The 24103-nt window shown below is 57.9% G+C and overlaps 1 protein-coding gene across 1 annotated transcript; it reads right to left on the bottom strand.

The window, feature by feature from the left end:
* Positions 1 to 1667: 1667 nt before the first annotated feature.
* ZBTB32 (zinc finger and BTB domain containing 32) lies at positions 1668 to 23761 on the bottom strand. The gene is made up of 5 exons (XM_075123015.1): positions 22551 to 23761; positions 5282 to 5373; positions 4440 to 4526; positions 3738 to 3902; positions 1668 to 2602 (listed from the first exon to the last, which is right to left on the bottom strand). The coding sequence occupies exons 1-5, from the start codon at positions 23759 to 23761 to the stop codon at positions 2364 to 2366; spliced, it is 1794 nt and encodes a 597-aa protein (XP_074979116.1). The 3' UTR covers positions 1668 to 2363.
* Positions 23762 to 24103: the final 342 nt, after the last annotated feature.

Genomic DNA, 24103 nt, shown 5'->3' with positions numbered 1-24103 from the left:
GAGGTGCCATGTAACTCGATCAAGACAATAATACGGGGGACTACAGTTCCCAGCAGGCATTGCAGCTGCCAAGGTGGAGAGGAGGGGGAATGGTGTCCAGCAATTCCGCAATGCACTGTGGGAGTTGTAGTCCTGTACGGCACTTAGAACAAGAGAGGACTACAGCTCCCTGAAGGCATTGCCAAGGTAGGAGAGATGCAGTGCATGCTGGGATATGCAGCCCCAGCTCCCTTTCCATCCCCATGCAGCATTGCGAGGTCAACTCCCAGCAGGCCCTGTCTCCACACAGCTGTGTCAGCCATTCAGGCTCAGCAGCAATGTACCATGGGAAACGCTGTCCTAAATAGTCAGTTCCCTCTCACAATGCCTGGGGGGTGGCAATTAGACTACAACTCCCAGCATACATTGGGCTCATCCTGCCCACTCTTAGCCCAGGGCACCATGAGAAATGTAGTGCTGAGACACTGATCACAACCACCCCATAGGCTGAAGGGGATAAAAGCTTACAACTCCCAGGAAGCATTGTGCTGCATGATATTGCAATGCACTGTGGGAAATGTAGTTCTGGGCTAGGCAGCCCTCTGCCCCAGATTTTGCAGTAGTTGTCCAGCCAGCAGGCATCACACTGATCCATGTGTGACGTGCCCCATACGGCTATTGGGGATTCTCCTTGAGGAGTCCCACTGCAGGGGGATGGAGCAGCAGGGCCTGCACACAGTGGCAGAAGATCCTTTTACTGGAGACGTCCCGCACGGCAAATGACAAATGCCCCTTTTAACCCGCCTGCTGGGGGCGCTGGACAAAAGCAACAGAGACCCCGTGGGGCACCTTTCTCAACTGCATTCCCTGCTGCCCGGCTGGCGAGAAGTGATCTATGAATGGATTTGTGAGACCCTCTGCAGTCATGCGATTTTCCATGTCCAAAGTGCCGCCGGGTAATGTCCTGCAGGCAGGGGCGGGACAGAACTTTTGTGATCAACAGAAAATAACAGAGCCCTTCAGTATCCCTGAGACATTTAATAGAAAATGAGATCCCCGCCCCCACCCCACCACACATACAGCTTGTGGGGCCTTGCCACAAAGGGGCAAGGGACGGGACACAACATACAATGGCAATCGACACTGCAACACAGCTGGCAAAGCCAGACTGAGAGCGGAACGTGAAGGGCTGGCTGGTGAGGCACTCTGGTTGCTGTGGCTTGTTGGTCTTCGATTTCCCCAGCTGTGTAATGGGAGACTCTGCCTGTCCAGATAGGGAAAGTCTTTGGGGCAGGGAGTGTCTCTGACTCAGTGTTTGTGCAGCTCCCGGTGTGATGGGGGCGGTCTGTGCAGCGCCCAGTGCAATGGGGACCTCAGTCTTGTTGATGGGTCTGTGCAGCACCCACAGGGACAGGGGAGTCAAAGCAGGCAGAGGGGGTGTGGGAGCAATGGGTGTGTGGGGCAGGATAGAAGGAGCAGTGCCGAATGAACTCCAGCTATTTGTCCCCGTCCCCCAGTTCTCCAGTCCCTGGCCCTGGGGCCAGTTCTTACCCCCACCCCCCACCGCAGATAACTTCACAGTTCTCTACTTTTGGCTCCGGACCATTTAGCATCGCCTGGATTCCCGCGGGCTAATGAGTCCCACCCCGCTGCCAGGTAATGAGTGACCCACGGTAATCAAGGTGGGCCTTTCCACAGCCACTTTTGACTCTGCGACATTGCAGCCCGGGACTGGCAGAATCCCTCCCCTCCAGTCTCAGCTCTCTGGCTTGCGGCAGGTTCATGCCCTCTGAAGCAGGCTGGCCATGGTGCCCATGCCACACGCATGACTCCCAGCCAGTGCGTGACGCTCCCAGTGCACCGTGTGTCACAGGCAGGGGAGCGAGCCATGGATTTGTGTTCTGCGGGTCCAGCCATGGCCAGTGGTGCCCACTCCCCATGCCAGGCGCTGCCACACCGATGCTGGACCCCACGCCCTCCCTGTGCCACACACCATCGCAGATCCGTCTGCCACACTGACGCTGGTCCCCGCGCCCTCCCTGTGCCATGCACCATCGCAGATCCATCTGCCATGCCGACGCTGGTCCCCGCGCCCTCCCCGTGCCATGCTCCGTCACAGATCCGTCTGCCATGCACCGTCACAGATCCGTTTGCCATGCCGACGCTGGTGCCCGTGCCACGCACCGTCACAGATCCATCTGCCACGCCAATGCTGGTCCCCATGCCCACCCCACCATCGCAGATCCATCTGCCACGCCAACGCTGGTCCCCGCTACCTCCCCGTGCCACGCACCAACACAGATCCGTCTGTCACACTGATGCTGGATCCCGCGCCCGCCTTAGGCCACGCATGAGTCTCCCAGTGCTGTACCAGCGCGGGCGGCTCAGGAGGAGGAGGTGGAGGAGGAGTAGAGGTAGGTGGTCTCGATCGTCCAGTCCGAGGGCAGCTCCTCGGGGCAATGGCCCTTCATGTGCTTCTGCATGGCAGCCAGGCTGGGGCAGAACTGGCAGCATAGGGTGCAGCGATAGGGGGCCGCGCCACCGTGGGTCCGCAGGTGCTTGATCATTGCAGAGTAGTCACGGGAGCGCTGGGGGCAGAGCTTGCACTGGAACGGCTTCTCGCCTGCAGGGGGCAATGGGCTGTGAGGGGGGGAGTATCCCCAGCCCCTCCCACCCCTCTCCCCTGCCCTGGCCCCCCAACTCTCCCCCAAAGCCCTCCCTGCCCTCCCCCCAGCCCTAGCCCGCCGCCCCTCCCCCCAAATCCAGCCTCACTTTCCTGGGGGAAGCACGGGATTAAGGCCATGGCAGGGTGGGGGGCAGGAGGGGTAGGGCTGCCCCCCCAGGACCCAGGGAGGTGGGGGGACCAGAGCACCCCCGACTCCCAGTGGGGGGAGGGCTGGGGGGTGATGGTGTGGGAGCGACACCCCAGCCTGCAGGGGTACAAGGCAGGTATGTACCTGGTTCCCAGGAGTTAGGAGGGGTGCAACACAGTCAGGGAGCACTAGGGGCTGACGTCCGTGGGGGAGGCACACACGGTACGGGGGGGCTAGGGCCCGTGGGGGAGGGGCACATGGCACTGGGGGAGGCTGATGCCTCTGGGGGAGGGGCACATGGCACGGGGGAGGGGATGACACCCATGGGGGAGGGGCACGCGGCACTGGGGGGGGCTGATGCCTGTGGGGGAGGGACGCACAGCAAGGGGGGGATGACACCCATGGGGGAGGGGCACGCGGCACTGGGGGGCTGATGCCTGTGGGGGAGGGACGCACAGCAAGGGGGGGATGACACCCATGGGGGAGGGGCACGCGGCACTGGGGGGGCTGATGCCTGTGGGGGAGGGACGCACAGCAAGGGGGGGATGACACCCATGGGGGAGGGGCACGCGGCACTGGGGGGCTGATGCCTGTGGGGGAGGGACGCGCAGCAAGGGGGGGATGACACCCATGGGGGAGCGGCACGCGGCACTGGGGGGGCTGATGCCTGTGGGGGAGGGACGCGCAGCAAGGGGGGGATGACACCCATGGGGGAGCGGCATGCGGCACTGGGGGGCTGATGCCTGTGAGGGAGGGACGCGCAGCAAGGGGGGGATGACACCCATGGGGGAGCGGCACGCGGCACTGGGGGGCTGATGCCTGTGGGGGAGGGACGCACAGCAAGGGGGGGATGACACCCATGGGGGAGCGGCACGCGGCACTGGGGGGCTGGCGCCCCACACGGGGTGGGGGGCATTGGCACTCTGGCCGGCAGGTCCCACTCACCAGTGTGTACCCGATAGTGCGTCTCCATCTGATGCTTGAGGGTGAAGCGTTTGCTGCACTCGCCGCACTCATAGGGCTTCTCGGGGGGCGCCCGCCGGGACTCCCGCAGCCTGGCCTCAGCCTGGAACCCGCGGGCACAGAACTCCCGCTCCAACAGCCGCTGGCCTGCAGGGATGGCAGCGGGGTCAGTCCTGCACGTCAGGAGTGAGGGGTGCCAGCTGGACAGGGGCGGGGCAGGGGCGCTCACAGCCCAGGCTGTGCCCATGTGGCTGCGGCTGCGCAGCGCCATCTGGCTGGGGAACCGCCGCTGGCACAGCTGGCAGACGTAGCTCCAGGCGCTGGCCGGCTGGGCCCGTGGGGGGCACCGCAGGCCATACATCAAGTACAGCATGGGTGACGCCATGGGTGACGCCGCTGCAGCTGGCTCTGGGGAGGAGCAGGAGAGACACGGCTCAAAGATGGGTCCAGCCCACCCCACCAGCCCCTCCCCATTGAGCCCAGCTGGCTCCCACCCTCCACCCCCCCAATCAGACCCATGGGCCATCTAACCTGGGTTTTCAAGCCCCGCTGCCCTTGGGTGACCCAACAATAACAACGTGCCCAGTTGAAACAACTGAAACATCCACCCCCACACTGACACTGCCTCTCAGGGACCCCCCACTGTCAGTGCCCCCCTGGTCTCCCTTCTTCCGCCCCTCTCACCTCCAGGGGGTGCCGTGCTCAGGGGTGGCAGGTCCTTGTCACAGCTCCGCCGGGCCCGGCAGGGTGGGAGGGGGAACGGGTGGGGCCCTGGGGAGAAAAAGTGACTGTCAGCTGGGGTGTGGGGTGGATGGGGTGAGGGGTCTGGGGCAGGGGCAAGTTACAGGGAGGGGAGCTGGAGGAGGGGCAATGAGGAATGGGATCAAGGATCTCGGAGGGGAGGGGATAGTTGGGGTGGAACTGGAGGACACAGGAGACAAGGGCAATGGGGTGGCTGGGAGGTTGGAGGGGCCCGGTGGAGCCGGTGAGGGGCAAGGTAGGAGGAAGGGCCAGGGGAGGTAATGGGGCAGTGGGTGGTTGGGGTCAGGGGTCCAGGAGCTCCTAGTGGGAGGAGACGGGTCAAGGTGGGGCAGTTGGCAGGGTCCATACCTGGGTGGCACAGTGAGGGGGGTGGATGGTGGGGGGTCTATACATGGGTGGTAGAGTGGGGGGGCAGGGTGGGGGTCCATATATGGATGGCATGGAGGGGCAGAGGGGTACATACTTGTGTGGCACAGTGGGGGCAGGGTGTGGGGTTAGTACAGGAGTGGCACAGCGGGGTGGCAGGGGAGTCCTTATGTGAGTGGCACAGTAGGGGGTAGGGTGGGGGGTCCGTACATGGGTGCACAGTCGGGGGGGCAGGATGTGGGGTCCATACAGGGGTGACACAGCCAGGGGGGTAGGGTGGGTGGTCCATATGTGGGTGGCACAGTGGGGGGTGTACATGGGTGGCACAGTGGGGGGGCTGGGGGCTTTTTACATGGGTGCCACAGCTGTGTGGGCAGGAGGGACAGGGGGGTCCTTACGTGGGTGGCAGAGCAGTGGGAGGCGCAGGGCGTCCGGGCCCTGCTGCGGGCAGAGGTCGTATGCCGAACTCTTGACCGGAGCCACCAGCAGCCTGAGAAGAGGAAAACAAGGGGTTAAACGGCAAGTGACCCACAGGACTCAGGATGGGGCCAGGTGGAATCTCCAACCAGAGCCCCCCATCGCCCCCCAGTCCCCCATAGCTCTGATCCCATTGCCCCTGTGATGCTCTATACCTCAGGGCAACATCCTACACCCCCAGGTTTATCTTTATAAAATGATTGTGTGGTATCCAATGCAAAGTTTGTCATGTTGCGTGTCTTCAGAAGGCTCATAATGCACTGAGCATGGTTGTTATAGGATGTTATAGTAATTGTTACAGTTATTGTTGCATCCGATGAAGTGAGCTGTAGCTCACGAAAGCTTATGCTCTAATAAATTTGTTAGTCTCTAAGGTGCCACAAGTCCTCCTTTTCTTTTTGCGAATACAGACTAACACGGCTGTTACTCTGAAACCTGTTACAGTAATGTTATAGTGAGGTTGTAGATTATCATTTCATGTATATAGTTATGAAGCTGAAAATGTATCCTCATGGCTTAAAGCAAGCCCAGGCAAAAACTCTCCAAGAGCAGAGGCAGTTCACATCTCATCAGGGCAGGTATGGGACAAACCCAGCCCAGCCTCAGAGGAACAAAAGGGCGCTGGCCTAGGTAGCAACAAAAGAATCTGTTAGACCCTGGAGGGAGTCACCCCCTTCCTTTGGTCAGTTTGGGACTGCGATGAGGTAATGCTCACCTGACTCTAAGGAGGGAGGGCAAAGCCAAGAGGAAAAAAGCATGTGATAAAAGGGAGAGACATTTTGCCATGCTCTCTCTCTTACAGCTACATCTACAGATGCCACCACCTGAAGTGCTGATCAAAGGGGAGAGCCTGGCTGAAGAGCAACCAGCTAGCCTGTGGTGAGAAGCATCTAAGTTTGTAAGGGCCTGAAAGTGTTAAGATCAGCTTAGAATGCATTTTGCTTTTATTTCATTTGACCAAATCTGACTTGTTATGCTTTGACTTATAATCACTTAAAATCTATCTTTATAGTTAATAAATCTGTTTGTTTATTCTACCTGAAGCCGTGTGTTTGACTTGAAGCATGACAGAGACTCCCCTTGGGAGAACAAACCTGGTACCTATCAATTTCTTTGTTAAATTGACAAACTCATATAAGCTTGCAGTGTCCAGCGGGCATAACTGGACACTGCAAGATGGAGGTTCCTAGGTTTGTGTGTGGGACCGGAGATATTGGCTAGTATCATTCGGTTGCACAATCCAAGGAGCAGCTTACATGCCAGAGGCTGTGTGTGAACAGCCCAGGAGTGGGGGTTCTCACAGCAGAGTAGGGTAAGGCTGGCTCCCACAGTCGAGGATTGGAGTGACGTAGCAGATCACCAGTCCGGATAACCCAGAGGGGAACATCACAGTGACGCAGCAAGCAGGGTGTATGTGCAGTTTGTTACCCCAAGTGAAGTTTACACTTTAAGCACTGATGTTTGTGATTTTAAGTGAGTCTTAAGTGCAGTGGCTAAGAGCAGTCAGGAGGAAGTCACCGTTCTATTATCTGCTGTTTGTTTATTTCGGGTGAGGGAAATAAGCACAAGAAAGCAGAAAAATGACTATGAGTGAGGCAGCTACAAAACCAGAGCTGACCAGACTGGAAGTGGAAGAGAAGGCAAAGGACCGTGAGTCTCAAATGTGGCAGGCAGAAATGAGGCTCAGAGAAGTGGAGGCAACACCACATCAGGAAGGGATGGGGGCGTAAAGCCTGCCAGGAAGAGAACTGTCCAGGTTGTTAGCTGCCAGCTGAACCAGAGATAAACCCGGCTCTAGATAAACCCCCATTTCCCCCAGCCCCCCACTGCTCTAACCCTACCACCCCCCGGCCCCCAACGACTCTGACCCCATCACCCCCTGACACCCCACCGCTCTACCCCCATCACCCCCCGGCCCCCCACAGCTCTGACTCCATCACCCCTAGCCCCCCACTGCTCCGGCCCCCATTGCCCCCTAATCCCCCACCACTCTGATCCCATCGTCCCCCAGCCTTCCCCCTGCTCTGACCCCCATCACCACCTGGTCCCCCACAGCTCTAGCCCCATTGCCCCCAGCCCCCAACTGCTCTGACCCCCATCGCCCCCTAGCCCCCAATCGCTCTGACCCTCTTGCTGTGTAAGCTTCTTGCCCTGGAGACAGTATGCTCAGAGAGAGGAGGCTCCCCCAGAGTCCTGACTGGCTTCATAGGGAGTAGTTCCAGAGCATCGCCCAGTGACTCTGTGACAACTGGTGGTAAAGGTGGGATAAACTGCACACTGTGGACAGAGCATCCTGCAGTAAGTGACTGGGGAGCAGTAAAACGAAGGGGAATTAGCGAGAGGCAGGCAGGCTGGAGGCTCTGAGAGGTGCGGTTCTAGGAGGTGGAGGAGCCTACAGCTTAACCCCGAGAGAGCGTGGACCCCCGAGAAGGGCTGTTGCATTGAAGGGTTCCTCCCAGGGATCATGGGAAGCTGAGAGAGCACAGGCCTGTGAGTCCGTGACCACTTGGGAACATTGTGGAGGTGCCCTATAACCATCTCCTTAAGAAGGACATTGTAGAACTGTGCAGAGAGAGGGACGCGCATTGGAAAGTTCACTAAGGCACAGCTGATTGCTCAGCTGGAATAGAACGATCAGCTGGTTCCAGAGGCCGGGGTGGACGGGGAGGTGGCTCACACTGGCTCTGGTGCTGTGAGAAACGCCTGCATTTGCTGCCTGCCCTCACTGGGACAGCAGAGGCAAAGCAGAGCTCAGGGGGACCGGAGACCCCAGCTGAGTGTGGGGAAACACAGCCAGAGCGGGACAGCTGCCAACTAGGGCTGACTTGTCCAGAGGTGCAAAAGGCCTGGGAGAAGGGTAAAGCAGCCTTCAGACACATGCCTGCCACAGAGGAGCCTTTTCAGAAGGTGGCCCTCAACTTAATGAAGGACGAATGGGAGGGGAAGGCCTCCTCCAATGGAGAATCAGGGTGAAGCATGTACTGACTTTCCGGGAAAAGCTCGCTGAGAGTGCGGCCAGGGCGAACCTAGCCAGAGCCCAAGGGAGGCAGGTCTGGTAGGATCATTCAGCCTATGGCACCGGGGACCAGCTGAGGGTTCTCATCCTGGTGAGGAAGAATAAGCCACAAGCTGCATAAGACAGGCCCTTCAAGATCATCAAGCAGCTGAATGGGGAGAACGATGTGGTGGAACTGCCCAACGGGGCTCACAGCCACCAAGGTGACCAGGTCAACATGATGGAGCTGTACTGTGACAGGGAGAGGCTGGTACTGGCCGTGTGTGGCCGGTGGGAGAATGGGGAAGATCCCCTGGTGGGTCTCTTCCCTGAGACAGGAGCCAGCCCATTACTGGAATCAATTCCTCTCTGACCAGCTAACCCAGAGGTGGGCAAACTACAGCCCACAGGGCACATCCAGCCCATGGGACCATCCTACCTGGACTCTGAGCTCCCGGCCAGAGAAGCTCGCCCCCAGTCCCTCCCCTGCTGTCCTCCCCGCAGCCTCAGCACGCTGCTCGCCAGCGCTCTGGCCCACCACTCCTGCCAGGCAGGGCGGTGGTGTGGCTGCGAGCCCCTGCCACTCTGAGTGGCATGGTAAGGGGGCGGGGAGGGTTTGGATAAGGGGCAGGGGATCCCGGGGGGGAGTCAGGGGACAGGGAGCAGGGAAGGTTAGATGGGGTGAAGGTTTGGGGGGGCAGTCAGGGGACAGGGAGCGGGGGGTTGGATAGAGGGTGGGGTCCTGGGGGGAGGTTAGGGGCGGAGGTGTGGATAGGGGTCAGGGCAGTCAGGGGACGGGGAGTAGGGGGGTTTGGATAGGGGGTGAGGTCCCGGGGGGCAGTCAGGGGGCGAGGGTGTGGATAGGGGTCGGGGCAGTCAGGGGACTGGGAGCAGAGGGGTTGGATAGGGGGTGGAGTCTCAGGGGGCGGTTGGGGCAGGGGTCCCGGGAGGGGGCAGTCAGGGGACAAAGAGCGAGGTGGGGTTGGATGGGTGGGGGTTTCTGAGGGGGGCAGTCAGGGGGCAGGAAGTGGGAGGGGGCAGGGTCCAGGCTGTTTGGGGGGCACAGCCTTCCCTACCCCGGCCCTCCATAAAGTTTCGCACGCGGATGTGGCCCTCGGACCAGAAAGCTTGCCCACCCCTGAGCTAACCCCTGTCCAGCAGGCAGAGATCAGAGAGATCCTGCATTCGTACCACAGTTGTTTTCCAACCAGCCTGGGTTCACTAACTGAGCTGACCACTGGGTGGAGACGGGAGCCAGCCCTCCCATCAGGTGTTCCCCATTCAGAGTAACTGGGAACCCAGCCCAGGCCCTGGAGGGAGAGGTCAGACACATGCTGGCTTTAGGGGTGATCCAGCCATCCGCCAGCCCCTGGGCCCTCTCCCGTGGTGCTGGTCCCCAGGAAAGATGGGTCGATCTGATTCTGTGTGGCCTATCGGAAGCTCAGTGCCATCACCACGTCTGGTGCCTGCCCATGTCTAGGCCTGATGAGATCCTAGACAAGTTGGGGGGGGACTCGGTACCCCATGACCAGGGATTTCACCAAAGGCTACTGGCAGGTGCCTTTGGATCCAGATGTCAGGTTGAAACCTGCTTTTGTCACCCCTTTGGGGCTGTACAAGTCCCTGGTCCTACCTTTTGGGCTCAAGGATCAGTTACTGAGGGGGATGGAGAATTTTACCCTAGCGTACATTGATGATATTTGTGCCATTAGCCAGACCTGGGAGGACCATGTGTCCCAGGTGAAGAGGGGACTGAGTCACCTCCAGGATGCAGGGCTGACTGTAAAAGCTGGGACGTGCAAGGTGGGGATGACAGAGGTGTCGTACCTGGGTCACAAGGTGGGGAGCGGCCATCAGAAGCTGGAGCTAGCCAAGGTAGGGGCGATCAGCGATTGGCCTGCTTCCCAGATGAAGAAACAGGCCCAGGTTTTTATTGGGATGGCGGGGCACTACCAGAGGTTTGTGCCACACTTTAGCTCTGTGTCAGGTCTCATCACTGAGCTATGCAAGAAAGGTAAGCCAGACAAGCTGGTCTGGACCAGGCAGTGCCAGAGGCCTCTCTGCACACTGAAGGAGGATCTGGTCAAGGGCCTGGTGCTGGGAAACCCAGACTTTGACAAGCCCTTTATGGTGTTCACCAGTGCCACGGACACAGGGCTGGGCGTGGTGCCGAGGCAGGCCAATGCAAAGGGGGAGAAATACCCCATCATGTACCTGAGCAGGAAGCTGCTGCCCCGGGAGCAGGGCTATGCAGCCATAAAGAAGGAATGCCTGACCACGGAGTGGGCTCTTAAAAGGCTGCAGACGGATCTAGTTGGGCGGTGCTTCACTGTATACCGGGACCACTCGCCCTGCCATGGCTGCACCAGATGAGAGGGGCCAATGCCAAGCTCCTGAGGTGGAGTCTGTCCTTCCAGAATTATGACATGAAGGTGGTCTACATTAAGGAGAGTACAAATGTTATAGTTGATGCTTTATCCCAGAGAGGGAGGCCTGAACTTCCCCAGGTCACTGGCTAAAGTGACCCCGGTCAGTTCAGTCTCAAAGCGGGGAGACGGGACGTAGTGTTATGATGGGAAGACGCCAACTTCCCCTCTGCCTCATGGGTGCTCGACCCCCACCCCTGTTCCCGTCCCTGTCCTACCCTCTCCCCGCCCCAATTTCACACCCTTCCCCCAAGTCCCCGCCCCTGCCCCGCTTCTTTACTGCCCCTTCCTCCCCTTCCCCGCCAATGTCCCCACTCCTCCCCCTCCCTCCATGAAAGTCCTAAGCTCTGCCAAACAGCTGTTAATCAGCAGGGCGGGAAGCGCTGGGAGGGGAGGAGCGGGGACACAGAACACTCAGGGGAGGAAGAGGCGAGGACAGAGTGGGGGCGGGGGGAGCTTGGCTGCTGGTGGGTGCAGAGTACCCGCTAATTTTTCACCGTGAGTGCTCCAGCCCTGCAGCACCCATGGAGTCGGCGCCTATGTTATGATGTATGTGAGTCTTACTGTTTTGCATGAATGCTGTGCGTGCCTCAATTTCCCTGTGTATTGCACCAATGTCTAGGTGGTGGGAATAAGGGGGTGTGACTTCTGTAGGGGTTGCTCCAGCTGCCTTCATAGATGCTATGGTTGCCCCTTCGTAACCTGAGAGCCAGGAGGGGGATGCAACCAGGTAACTCTTGGCCCAGGTGCGAGACAAAGGCTGGAGGAGGAGCAATGGGCAGGGCAGGGGCCAGGCAGCTGGAAGCAAGTCAGTCTCAGCTGGCTTGGGGCTCAGGGGGACAACCAGAGCCCTGGCTCTGGGCTCCCCTCCCCCCAAGATGGACTTGGCTGAAAGTCACTGATTTCTGTGCTAACAAGTTCTGTTCTACGCTGTGTTTCTGTCGACTAATAAACCTTCTGTTTTACCGGCTGGCTGAGAGTCACGTCTGACTGAGGAGTTGGGGTGCAGGGCCCTTTGGCTTCCCCAGGAGCCCCGCCCTGGCGGACTCGCTGCAGGAAGCACACAGTGTGGAAGGGGATGCTGAATGCTCCGAGGTCAGACCCAGGAAGGTCGAAGCTGTGTAAGCTTCTTGCCCTGGAGACAGTGTAGGGCGCAGAGAGGAGGCTCCCCCAGAGTCCTGACTGGCTTGATACGGAGTAGTTCCAGAGCATCGCCCCGGTTACGCCGTAACACTCCCATCGTCCCTTACCCCCCCACCACTCTGACTCCCAACTGCTCTGACCCCCATTGCCCCCTAGCCCCCCACCGCTCTGACCCCCATCACCCCCTGGACTCCCACAACTCTGACCCCATCACCGCTGGACCCCACCATTCTGACTCCATTGCCCCAGCCCACCACAGCTCTGACCCCATCGCTCCCTGGCCCCCCTACCGCTCTGACCCCCATTGCCCTCCAATCCCCCACCACTCTGACCCTCTGTGACAAAGTTCATGCCTCAGGTTTCTTGCATGTCCCATTGCTCCCCAGCAGGAGCTGAAGGGTTGTGTCCATGCTCAGACGCCCAGGCTGACCCATAGTGATGGACAAGCTGAGAAGACAATGGAAACCCCCCATGGCCAGAGGACTCCCCGAGACCCTGGCCCAGGGCTAAGCATGGGAAGTTGGGGTGGGACTGACGTGGGGCAAAGCCTCAGACTTAGGGGCAGGGACTGGATGAATGCACTATAAGGTCGGTAGAAAGCTGGCTAGATTGTCGGGCTCAACGGGTAGTGATCAATGGCTCCATATCAAGTGGAGTGCCCCAAGGGTCGGTCCTGGGGCCGGTTTTGTTCAATATCTTCATAAATGATCTGGAGGATGGTGTGGATTGCACTCTCAGCAAATTTGCGGATGATACTAAACTCGGAGGAGTGGTAGATACGCTGGAGGGGAGAGATAGGATACAGAAGGACCTAGACAAATTGGAGGATTGGGCCAAAAGAAATCTGATGAGGTTCAATAAGGATAAGTGCAGGGTCCTGCACTTAGGACGGAAGAACCCAATGCACAGCTACAGACTAGGGACCGAATGGCTAGGCAGCAGTTCTGCGGAAAAGGACCTAGGGGTGACAGTGGACGAGAAGCTGGATATGAGTCAGCAGTGTGCCCTTGTTGCCAATAAGGCCAATGGCATTTTGGGATGTATAAGTAGGGGCATAGCGAGCAGATCGAGGGACGTGATCGTTCCCCTCTATTCGACATTGGTGAGGCTTCATCTGGAGTACTGTGTCCAGTTTTGGGCCCCACACTTCAAGAAGGATGTGGATAAATTGGAGAGAGTCCAGCGAAGGGCAACAAAAATGATTAGGGGTCTGGAACACATGAGTTATGAGGAGAGGCTGAGGGAGCTGGGATTGTTTAGCCTGCAGAAGAGAAGAATGAGGGGGGATTTGATAGCTGCTTTCAACTACCTGAAAGGGGGTTCCAAAGAGGATGGCTCTAGACTGTTCTCAATGGTAGCAGATGACAGAACGAGGAGTAATGGTCTCAAGTTGCAGTGGGGGAGGTTTAGATTGGATATTAGGAAAAACTTTTTCACTATGAGGGTGGTGAAACACTGGAATGCGTTACCTAGGGAGGTGGTAGAATCTCCTTCCTTAGAGGTTTTTAAGGTCAGGCTTGACAAAGCCCTGGCTGGGATGATTTAACTGGGAATTGGTCCTGCTTCGAGCAGGGGGTTGGACTAGATGACCTTCAGGGGTCCCTTCCAACCCTGATATTCTATGATTCTATGATTCTATGACTGCCCAAGGGGGGCTGGGATGCTGATGGGTTCATCCAAGGGACAGGTTAAAAGCAGGGGCACAGCACCAATCCTGTGTATCCGGGACCCCCTACATCATCTCATCGCAACCGCTGCCCTGAACCACAAGCGACAGTCTCGCTCCAGCCCAGCACTGGGAGCTCCCACACCTCACTCTGGACCATGTGGTTATGGCTGGCGCGTGCCAGCGGGCAGCTGTGCTGAAGCTCCAGGGCTGTTTATACACGTGCAAGCTGCCCTGAGTCGTGGGCATGTCCCTGAGCTGGGAAACCCCAGCTCGCAGCATGGAGGGAGCTGGGCGCCAGATCAAAAACCCGATTGCGCACCGTCCCCTGCAGGTCCCCATTCCCCCACACCCCCGGCGCAAGAATCTGCTGGCACTGCTGGCCTGTGCCCCAGCATCTGGGGGTGTTGGCTTGCTGTTCTAGAACCCAGCAGCCCCCCACAGTTCACCCTGCAGATCCCATCCCCCTGGAACATGGCAGCCCCCCACAGTTCACCCTGCACATCCCATCCCCCTGGAACATGGCAGCCCCCCACAGTTCACCCTGCAGATCCCATCCCCCTAGAACCCGACAGCCACCACAGTTCACCCTGCAGGTCCCATCCCACTACAACCCAGCAGCCCCCACAGTTCACCGTGTAGTTCCCATCCCCCTAGAACCAAACAGAACCCACAGTTCACCCTGCAGATCCCATCCCCCTGGATTCCAGCAGCCCTCCACAGTTCACCTTGCAGATCTCATCCCCCTAAAATCCAGCAGCCCTCCACACTTTATCCTGCAGGTCCCCTGTAACCCGGCAGCCCCCCACAGTTCTGCCTACAGAGCCTCAACCCCCTAGAACCCAGCAGCCCCGATGTGACATTATTGACATGAACTGTGACCATATAGATCATTGTTGCAACCAAGGTCCTATACTTGCACCAAATCTCATACAAAGGAGGTCACGTAAGATGTCTATGAAAAGGTTGTAATTTGCTGGTTATGATTATGCTGTCTGTATGTGTGTATCATTTTTGTATTTGAAGTTATGAATATTGGCTATGTACTTGTTTCTCAATGTGTTTGATTCTAAGTAGCATCAGTCAAGCCTTTGGTCAGCTTCTTGAGAAAGGACTATTCTGAGTAAGTGCCCAGTCAAGAAACACTTAACTGACAATGGACTTTGGAAGACTCCAATCCACATCTGAGGAGCCTTCCTGGGAACAAGTTTCAGAGGAACAGCCGTGTTAGTCTGTATTCGCAAAAAGAAAAGGAGTACTTGTGGCACCTTAGAGACTAACCAATTTATTTGAGCATGAGCTTTCGTGAGCCACAGCTCACTTCATCAGATGTGAACAAGGTAGCATGTGAGCAATGGTTGCCACCTGCAAACTGAGTCATGCATGGACATGTAACTTGCCCATGTGACTCCAAACTCCATCTTGCTGCTGTGATTTTCCACAGTAAGAACAAAGAGGTTTCCTTCCACATGGCAGAGAATATAAAATGCCCTGGAAACCCCTCCATCTTTTCTTCAATCCTGCTTCTGACCTCTGGAGGAACTGTGCTACAAACTGAAGCTCTGAACAAAGGACTGAATGACCCATCCCAGCTGGGGATGTTCTTCAGAGACTTGATATGAACCTGCAGTTTATTCTATCACTGCTACAAGCCTGAACCAAGAACTTTGCCATTACTGTGTGTAATTGATTCCATTTAACCAATTTTAACTCATCTATATTTCTTTCTTTTTATGAATAAACCTTTTAGATTTTAGATTCTAAAGGATTGGCAACAGTGTGATTTGTGGGTAAAATCTAACGGGTATATTGACCGGGGTCTGGGGCTTGGTCCTTTGGGATTGGGAGAACCTTTTTTTCTTTTACTGGGGTATTGATTTTTATAACCATTCATCCCCATAAGGAGTGGCGCTTATGGTGATACTGGGAAACTGGAGTGTCTGAGGGAATTGCTTGTATGACTTCTGGTTAGCCAGTGGGGTAAAACCAAAGTCCTCTCTGTTTGGCTGGTTTGGTGTGCCTTAGTAGTGAAGGAACCCCAGCCTTCGGCTGTGACTGCCCTGCTCTAAGCAATTTGTCCTGAATTAATACTCTCAGTGTGTCCCGCCAAAAGCCGCTTTGTTACACCCCATAGTTCACCCTACAGATCCCATCCCCCTAGACCCCGGCAGCCCTCCACAGTTCACGCAGCAAATTCTGTCCCCCTTAAACCTAGCAGCTGCCCACAGTTCACCCTGCAGGTCCCCATCCTCCAAGAAGTCAGTGGCTCCCCACAGTTCACCTTGCAGGTCCCCATCCCCCCAGAAAACCCCAGCCCGTGACAGTTCACCCCTGCAGTTCCCATCCCCCTAGAATCAAGAGGCACCCACAGTTCACACTGCAGGTCTCCATCCTCCTAATATCTGGCAGCCCCCCACAGTTCACCCTGCAGATCCCATCCCCCTAGAATTCAGCAGCCCTCCACAGTACACCCTTGAGATTCCATCCCCCTAGAACCCAGGAACCCCTCCACCCTACATTTCACCCTGCAGATCCCAATGCCCTAGAACAAAGCAGCCACCAACAGTGCACCCTGGAGGTCCCCATCCCCCCAGAACCCAGAAGCCCCCACAGTTCACCCTGCAGATGCCATCCCCCTGGAACCCGGGAGCCCCCCTGTGAGGAAGTTGGGGATTTTTGTAGTGTTTTACATGAATAGCATGTGCGCGCCTCAGTTTCCCTGTGTGCTGCATGTTTAACAAGGTGGTGGGAGAGGGTTTGTTGTTGCAGAGGACCAGGTGTGCCCTCACCTTGCAGCTGGGACCCCTAGACAACGGCCTGGAGATGGGGAACCCTAACAACTGGTGACCTGCTGACTAAGAGGCCCACCCCAGCTTGGCAGTCAGCTGGTTCTGGCCAGTGGGAGGACAAAGGGCTGAGGAGAGAGGACCCCGGTGACCTGACCAGCCAGTTGGAGTCAGAGGGGAACAAAGGACTGAAGAGAGAGGGCCCCAGTTACCTGTTTACCAGGGACAGAAGACAAAGGACAGGGGAGGAGCTGTTGGAGCCAGAGATATCGGATGCCCAGCTGGAAAGTGCAGGGTCTCTGGACTGGAGAGAGAGAGCAGGCAGAACCCACCTGGATGCAGGGCAGACTTAGATGAGCTGTGCTGAGGGAGGCCAGGCCTGAAGCCCAGAGAGTTTCCTGTGCTGTGTTCAGATGCTCAATAAACCCTCCTGTTTTATGCTAGCTGGAAGTCGCTCCAGTCTAGAGGGTAGGGTTGCATTATTCCCTCTGGGAGTGGGGGGTCCTGGGCATCCAGAGCGAGTGGACTCGCTGAGGGAGCCCATGGGCGAGAGACAGGTGTGCTAAGGCTCAGAGAGGTGCGATTCCAGGAGGCAGAGGGGCTTAACCCCAGAGAGAGAGTGGACCCCCAAGAAGGGCTGTTGCCCTGAAGGGGGTTCCTCCCAGGGATTGTATGGGGCCAAGAGTGGGCACGACCTGTGAGTCCATGACACCCCCACAGTTCACACTGTAGATCCCATCGCACTGGAACCCATTCCCCTAGAACCCAGCAGCCCCCCATATTTCATCCTGCAGATCCCATCCCCCTAGAACTCAGCAGTCCCCCACATTTCACACTGCACTTCCCCATCCCCCTAGAAACCGGCATCCCCGCACAGTTCACCCTGGAGATTCCATCCCCCTAGAACCTAGCAGCCCCACACAGTTCAGCCTGCAGGTCCCCATCTGCCTAGAAGCCGGCAGACCCCCCCCCCCCCCCAGCTCACCCTGCAAATCCCCATCCCCCTAGAATCTTGCAGCCCCCATCAAATGATCTGGAACCCAGCTGCCCTCAACATATGCCACAGAACCTGGCCGCGCCTGGTACACGCCATTCCAGAACCTAGGCACCTCCAATTCTTACTCTAGAGTGAAGCTAGTATCTTCCCACACTTCTAGAACTTGGCTGCATGTATCGCTCTAGAATGTGGCAACACTTCCCCCCCCATCCACATGAGAACCCATCTGTCAATACCACCAGGGAACACTCTAGAACCTCACAGCAGATGATCAGAGTGACTCGAGAAAACCACCTAGCCATACATTTTCCTCCAGAACGGGGACATCAACATGCTGAAGCAATCTAGAACCCAGTTGCTCCTGTGTCTACTGTAGAACAGTCTCCAGTTGTGTGGTGCTCTAGAATGCAACCCTGCTGTTCCTGCATGCTCTAGAACCCCACCTCGCCACATTCCACACCACACCCAGGCTGCCTGCATCCTGCTGCCTGGCCCTCTACATCCTTGGCTTGCTGGTGCTCTAGAACTCTTGCTGCAGCCGGTTTTGGTAGATGCAGGTAACGGGAGCCCCGGAGGCCAGGGCTGAGAGGCACCCATTCCTGCCTGTCTGGGTAATGCAGGCCCCACACACGCCTGCTAGACATGCAACACTGTGGCAGCCAAACCCTGGGGGGTTGCCGGGCTGGGGGCACCACTCAGCAGAAGAAGAGATGCGGGGAGCATTCCCCTGTGACAACGTGGCAATTTTCATAATATATTTATGACCCCAATAGGTGCCTCAGTTTCCCCTATGCATGGCTGCCTGGTGTGGGGTAAAGGTCTGTTTTTACTCTCAGGGCAGGCCGGGAGACAAAGCTATAAATGTCACCTGGCTGGCCAAGGTGCGATGGGGTTGTTAACGAGGTCATGAAAATAAACTCACTGACCCCATGTCAATGGGCAATTGGAGAAGACAGCTGCAAAACTGGTCACCAGGACGTAGTCCCTGGCCAGCCCACGACTCAGAGGAGCTAGGATTTCCCTGCCTCACCGCAGGAGAGCTGGGCAGAGACCCCAGAACAGGGAAGGTGCATGGTGGGGGCACAGGAGCTGGCATCAGTCCTGCAGAGTGGACAAGGCCCTCCAGCGCGTCAGGCTCTGTTGGCCATGCTGAACAGAGTGAAGAAGAAGGGCCCGAGGTGCAGCCTAGAGGTGCTGAGGCCATGTGGCAGAACGATGTGAGCCACTTGGGGGGTCTGGCACATCACAGGGGCTATACCAAGGAACTGTTCCAAAGCTGGGGGCACAGCCCCAATTCTGCACTCCCCAATTCCCCAATCCGTAACACTCCCACAACCCCGGCTGGTGCCCAGCTCTGAGCCTAGGGCTGAGCAATGCGGTGCCCATCCCCAGCTGGGCACTAGGGGGCTCCATGCACCAACAAGACTTATCTGGGAGACAGGATTTCAGCAGAAAAATGTGAGTGACCCTTAGGAATTGTTTGAGAACACTTTTACTAGGTGCCAGGAAAGCCAAGCTGGAGAACGGCCATGCCGGATCTGAAACCAACCTGGCTTACAGGGGAAGTGCAGGTGGCTCTAAAACACAAAAAGGGAATACACAGCAAATTGGAAAATGGGGGAATGGAGAGCAATGACTATCACTCAGAAGCTTGGAATTGTAGAAACTGGATAAGGGAAGCAAAAGGATGCCAGATGCAATCTGTGGCCAGCAGAGAGTAGGACAATGAGAAGGAGTTTTTGAAGTATATTGGGAACAAAAAAGAATCCTAAATGCTCTTGGCCCTGCACTATTTAACATCTTTAACAATGACCTGGAAGAAAACAAAATCATCCCTGATAAACTGTCTGATGATACAAAAATTGGACAAATGGGAAATACTGAAGAGGGCATGTCACCGATTCAAGGAGATCGGGGTGGCTTGGTAAACAGGGCACAAGCAAACACTCTGCATTTTAATACAGCTAAATGTCAATGTATCCACCTCGGACCACAGAATGTTGATGGTGGACAGCTCCAAAAGACAGGTTTCAGAGTAGCAGCTGTGTTAGTCTGTATCCACAAAAAGAAAAGGAGTACATCCGATGAAGTGAGCTGTAGCTCATGAAAGCTTATGTTCAAATAAATTTGTTAGTCTCTAAGGTGCCACAAGTACTCCTTTTCTTTTAGCTCCAAAAGAGGCGACCCCAGCGTCTATAAACAGGGGAATCTGGAGAAGCCCAGAGGTTATTTGACCTCTGTACTTGGCCGTGGTGTGAGTGCAGCTGGGACCCTGTGGCCAGTCCTGGAGCCTCTCTTTCAGAAGGGATGTGGATAAATTGGAGAGGGATCCTGAGAGGAGATACTCCAGGCACAGGATCAATTTAGCTGGACACGGGCCAGGTTGAGGGGCAACTTGGCTGCAGTCTGGCATGCTGACAGGGGCACAGCTTGTTAATAACTGGGTCACCAGAGGAAGATCTGCACCATGGCAGGCTGGAAACTGAAGCCAGACTCATTCAGCCCAGAAAGCTTTGGGACCTGGCCCAAGTGCCGAGGGTGCAGGCTGGGCCGCTGTGCGGGTCGAGGGGGCTGGTCCCATGGTGAGGGGCAGGGCTGAGCAGGGGAAGGGCGCACAGTACCCTGTGTGCAATGTATACACATCCTGCCCCACAGCTGGGAACAGGAAAGAGCCGCCACGCGATCCCCGGCCCCTAGTGCACCCCACATGAGGGTGAAAGGTTCAAGTCTTCAAACCACGGCAGCTGCTCAGCCAGAGGCTGTAGGTCGGTACAGGCGGATGGGAGGGCAAGGCTCTGGGGGTGAAGCACGGGAGGGTAGAGCATGATCACAATGGGCCCTTCTGACCTTACAGTCTCTGGGTCTAGGAGGCTGAGAACTGGGGCTGCCCAATGTCCAGCCCCCGTATGTACCCCGACATCCACCCCCACAACCCATATCCCCCCACCCACCAATCCACCCCTACAACAATAGTCTCCCTGCCCACAATCCACCCCTACACCCCATATCCCTCACTGCCCCCATCTAGATCCACCCCTGCACTCCATATCCCGCCTGCTCCTCCCAGATCCACCCCTACACCCCATATCCCACACCCGGATCTACCCCTATACTCCATAGCCCTCCCTGCCCCCACCCAGATCCACCCCTACACCCCATAGCCCCCTGCCCCGATCCACCACTAAACCCCTTATCTCCCCTGCTCCCCAAACCAATCCTATACCCCATGTCCCCATGCTACTCCCAGATACACCCCTACAGTAGCCCCCTGCCCTCCCGATCCAACCCTACACCCCATAGCCCCCGGTCCCCGATCCAACCCTAAACCCCATATCCCCACTCCTCCCCAATCCACCCCTACACCACGTATCCCCCACTTCTCCCACCCCAGATCCACCCCTATACCCCATATCCCTCCTGCTCCCCAAACCAACCCTTCATCCCATGTCCCCCTGCCCCCGATCCACCCCTGCACCCCATTGCTCACTGCCCCACCCCTACACCCTATATCCCACTGCTCCCCAATCCACCCCTACACCCCATAGCCCCCACTTCCCCACCCCAGATCTACCCCTATAGCCCATAGCCCCCTGCCCCAGTCCACCCCTAAACCCCATATCCCTCCGGCTCCCCAAACCAACTCTACATCCCATGTCCCCCTGCTACTCCTAGATCCACCCCTACAGTAGCCCCCTTGCCCTCCTGATCCAACCCTACACACCATAGCTCCCTGCCCCGATCCACCCCTACACCCTGTAGCTCCCTGGCCCCACCCAGATCCATCCCTACACCCCATAGCCCCCTCCCCCAATCCACTCCTAAACCTCATATCCCCACTTCCCCCCACCTAGATCCACTCCTACATCCGCTGTACCCCGATCCACCCCTACAGCCCCCTGATACCCGTTCACTTCCCCACCCTCTGAATTAAGGTAATTTGCCGAGAGGAAAATGTGAACGGCGCGGGGGGGAAGAATGTGTCATCTAGGAACAACTCAGCCCTTTGAAGTCGGGCATGTGGGTGTGGGGCCGGCTGGGGGAAACCCCACTGGCGAGTCACCCGCCCACCCCCTCCTGTGGGGACCGTTTCATCTCAGGCTCCTCTGCTCTCTGGGGCAGCAACCTGCTGGGCTCAGGATCTGTGTGTCACTGAGGGAGCGGGGGGCCCTGAGCCATGACCGGCATAACTGCAAACCAGAGAGATCGGGGGATTTCCCCCCACAGCGCCAGGCCAGAGCTGGGGTACCCAGGAGCTCCCCTCATGGACAATACTTTCCCTCCCCTCAGCTCCCCCGGGCTGCAGTGCCCCTACCCCAGGGTTAATCCAGATGGCCTGGTGCCGGAGGCGAGCGGCTTCCGGCCACGGGTACAAAAGGTCAGCGGTGCTCGGCAAGGTGCCTGCCCCTCCTGCCCTGCTCAGAGCTGCAACAATGCCTGCCTTGCCTGCCTTCAGGGGGAGGGTGCCTCAAGGAGACCAGGCAGGAAACAAGTGACGAGGCCAGTTCCCATGGAACAGGAGCCGCGGGCGAGAGCCAGTGTGCCCCAGAGCCACGGGAGGAGGGGAGGGCAGCAACCTCATGGCCTGAATCATCCCCCCTGGTCCCCTGCTTTAAACACTAGGCCCCACTCCCCTCCCAGGGACAGGGTTAGAACCCAGGAGTCCTGCTCCCAGCCCCCGCCCTGCTCTAACCCATTAGACCCCACTCCCCTCCCAGGGACAGGGATAGAACACAGGAGTCCTGGCTCCCAGCTCCAACCCACTGGACCCCACTCCACTTCCAGGGATAGAACCTATGAGTCCTTCTCCCAGCTCCCCCTGCTCTAACCCATTAGACCCCACTCCCCTCCCAGGGACAGGGATAGAGCCCAGGAGTCTTTCTCGCAGCCCTCCCTGCTCTAACTCACTAGACCCCACTCCCTTCCCAGAGCCAGCCAGAGATAGAACCCAGGAGTCCTGGCTCCCAGCTCCCCCTGCTCTAATCCACTAGACCCCACTCCCCACCCAGAGCCGGGGATAGAACCCAGGAGTCCTGGCTCCTAGTCCCCCCTGCTCTAACTCACTAGATACCACTCCACTCCCAGAGCCAGCCAGGGATAGAACCCAGGAGTCCTGCTCCCAGCCTCCCACAACCCACTCCCATCACCTATGGCTTCTCTACCACCCCCACCCCGCTCACCTCTGGTCTTCCAGTTGCTTCTCTCTGCCCGTGATCCCAATGGGGGCGCCCGGCTTCCCCGTCTCCAGCCCGCAGGGGAAAGGTCGGATGTAGCCATGGAAACCCACGGACGCCGAGAGGGCCATGTGCCCGGGCCCCAGGTCACCCAAGGGCGAAGGCAGCGACCGCAGCTGGTAGCTGAGCAATGGCGGGCAGGGCTGGTAGCCAGCAACCACCCCTTCTGGCCCCCAGAGCACCTCTGGCGGCCAGGGATGGGCGCGGCGCTCCTGAGGCAGTGGCCGGGCCGTGATGACACTTTCCCGTGGCTTGAGGGAGGACTGTTCAAACAAGACCCAACTGGGTGCCAAGCTGCCATCTTGGATTTGGCTCCCCTTACTGTCTGGCCTAGCCAGGGCCAGGCAGGGCCCATCGGCCAATAAAACTAGGTTGTGGTTGCCTGGTGCTACAGTCTTGCCAACAGGGCTGGTGACCACAGACTTCATCTGGGACATCCCAGCCACTGTCTCCTTCCTTGTGTCTTGGGCGCCAACCCCATCATGGCTGCCAGCCCTGTCGCCATTGACAACTCTATCATGGCCACCATCCCCGTTGCCAGTCCTGTCGCAAATGCCCACTTCGTCAGGGTCACCAGACCTGTCACCAATGGCAACTCCATCATAGCCACCAGTCCTGTCGCCAGTGGCAACCCCATCATGGCCACCAGTCCTGTCACCAATGCCAATTCCATCATGGCCACCAGTGCCGCCACCAATTGCAACTCCATCACGGCCACCAGTCCTGTCGCCAATGCCAATTGAATCATGGCCACCAGCCATGTCGCCAATGCCAGTCCCATCAGGGCCTCCAGTCCCCAGTGCCCTGAGGCAAGCCTGCTCCAGCTCCTCCATCTCCAGGTCCCGGGCAGTGGCCAGGAGGCTGGTGAGCTCCTCAGGTGCCACCTCAAGGCTGCCAGTGTAGGCGAAGTCCAGGGCGTGCTTGAAGGTGGCAGGTGCAAGGAAGTCCAAACTGCAGAGCTTGCTGGGGCCCTGCAGCAGGAGGAGCCGGGCCAGGGTGCGGCTGGCGCAGGCCAGCACCAAGCTGTGGGCTGGGAAGTCCCGCTGGCCCACACGCACCAACACATCACACAGGGCCTGTGCATGCCTCAGCTCACCAGCCCGGTGCAGCAGCAGGTCTGGGTGTGAGGGGCTGTGCAGCCTGATCCGCCGCGCCATCTCCCTGCTGCGGGGCTCAGGGGCGCTGCCGGTCAGGGGTCAGCTCCTCCATCAGCCACGGGGCTCTTCCTCCTGGGGACAAGACAAGGAGATCATCAGTGGGGGTGGGCTGTGCAAGATGGCTGCCGGGCTCTCAGACCCAAGGGTCAGGGATGGCAGGAGCGTGGGGGGCAGGGGGACTGCACAAAATGGCCACCAGGGTCACAGACCCAACACTCAGGGATGGCAGGAGTGTGCGTGGGGCAGGATGGGGGAGGACTGCAAAAGATTGGGGTCACAGACCCAATGCTCAGGGATGGCGGGAACATGCCCGTTGAGAGGAATTTGGACCCCCACTTCCTC

This window comes from Caretta caretta, chromosome 24 (genome assembly GCF_965140235.1).
Source record: "Caretta caretta isolate rCarCar2 chromosome 24, rCarCar1.hap1, whole genome shotgun sequence".
Taxonomy (NCBI): domain Eukaryota; kingdom Metazoa; phylum Chordata; order Testudines; family Cheloniidae; genus Caretta; species Caretta caretta.
The sequence above is the reverse complement of the archived record's forward strand: the minus strand, read 5'-3'. Positions and strand labels throughout refer to the sequence as shown.

What these genes read in the sequence shown, in the direction of transcription:
- ZBTB32 (XM_075123015.1), bottom strand. Translation starts at nt 23,761, where the DNA reads ATGGCGCGGCGGATCAGGCTGCACAGCCCCTCACACCCAGACCTGCTG. An exon ending in CCCACTGCTCTGCCACCCAC is followed by an intron (nt 4,527 to 5,281) that starts GTAAGGACCCCC and finishes TTTTCTCCCCAG; the next exon opens with GGCCCCACCCGTTCCCCCTC. An exon ending in GAGCACGGCACCCCCTGGAG is followed by an intron (nt 3,903 to 4,439) that starts GTGAGAGGGGCG and finishes CCATCCCTGCAG; the next exon opens with GCCAGCGGCTGTTGGAGCGG.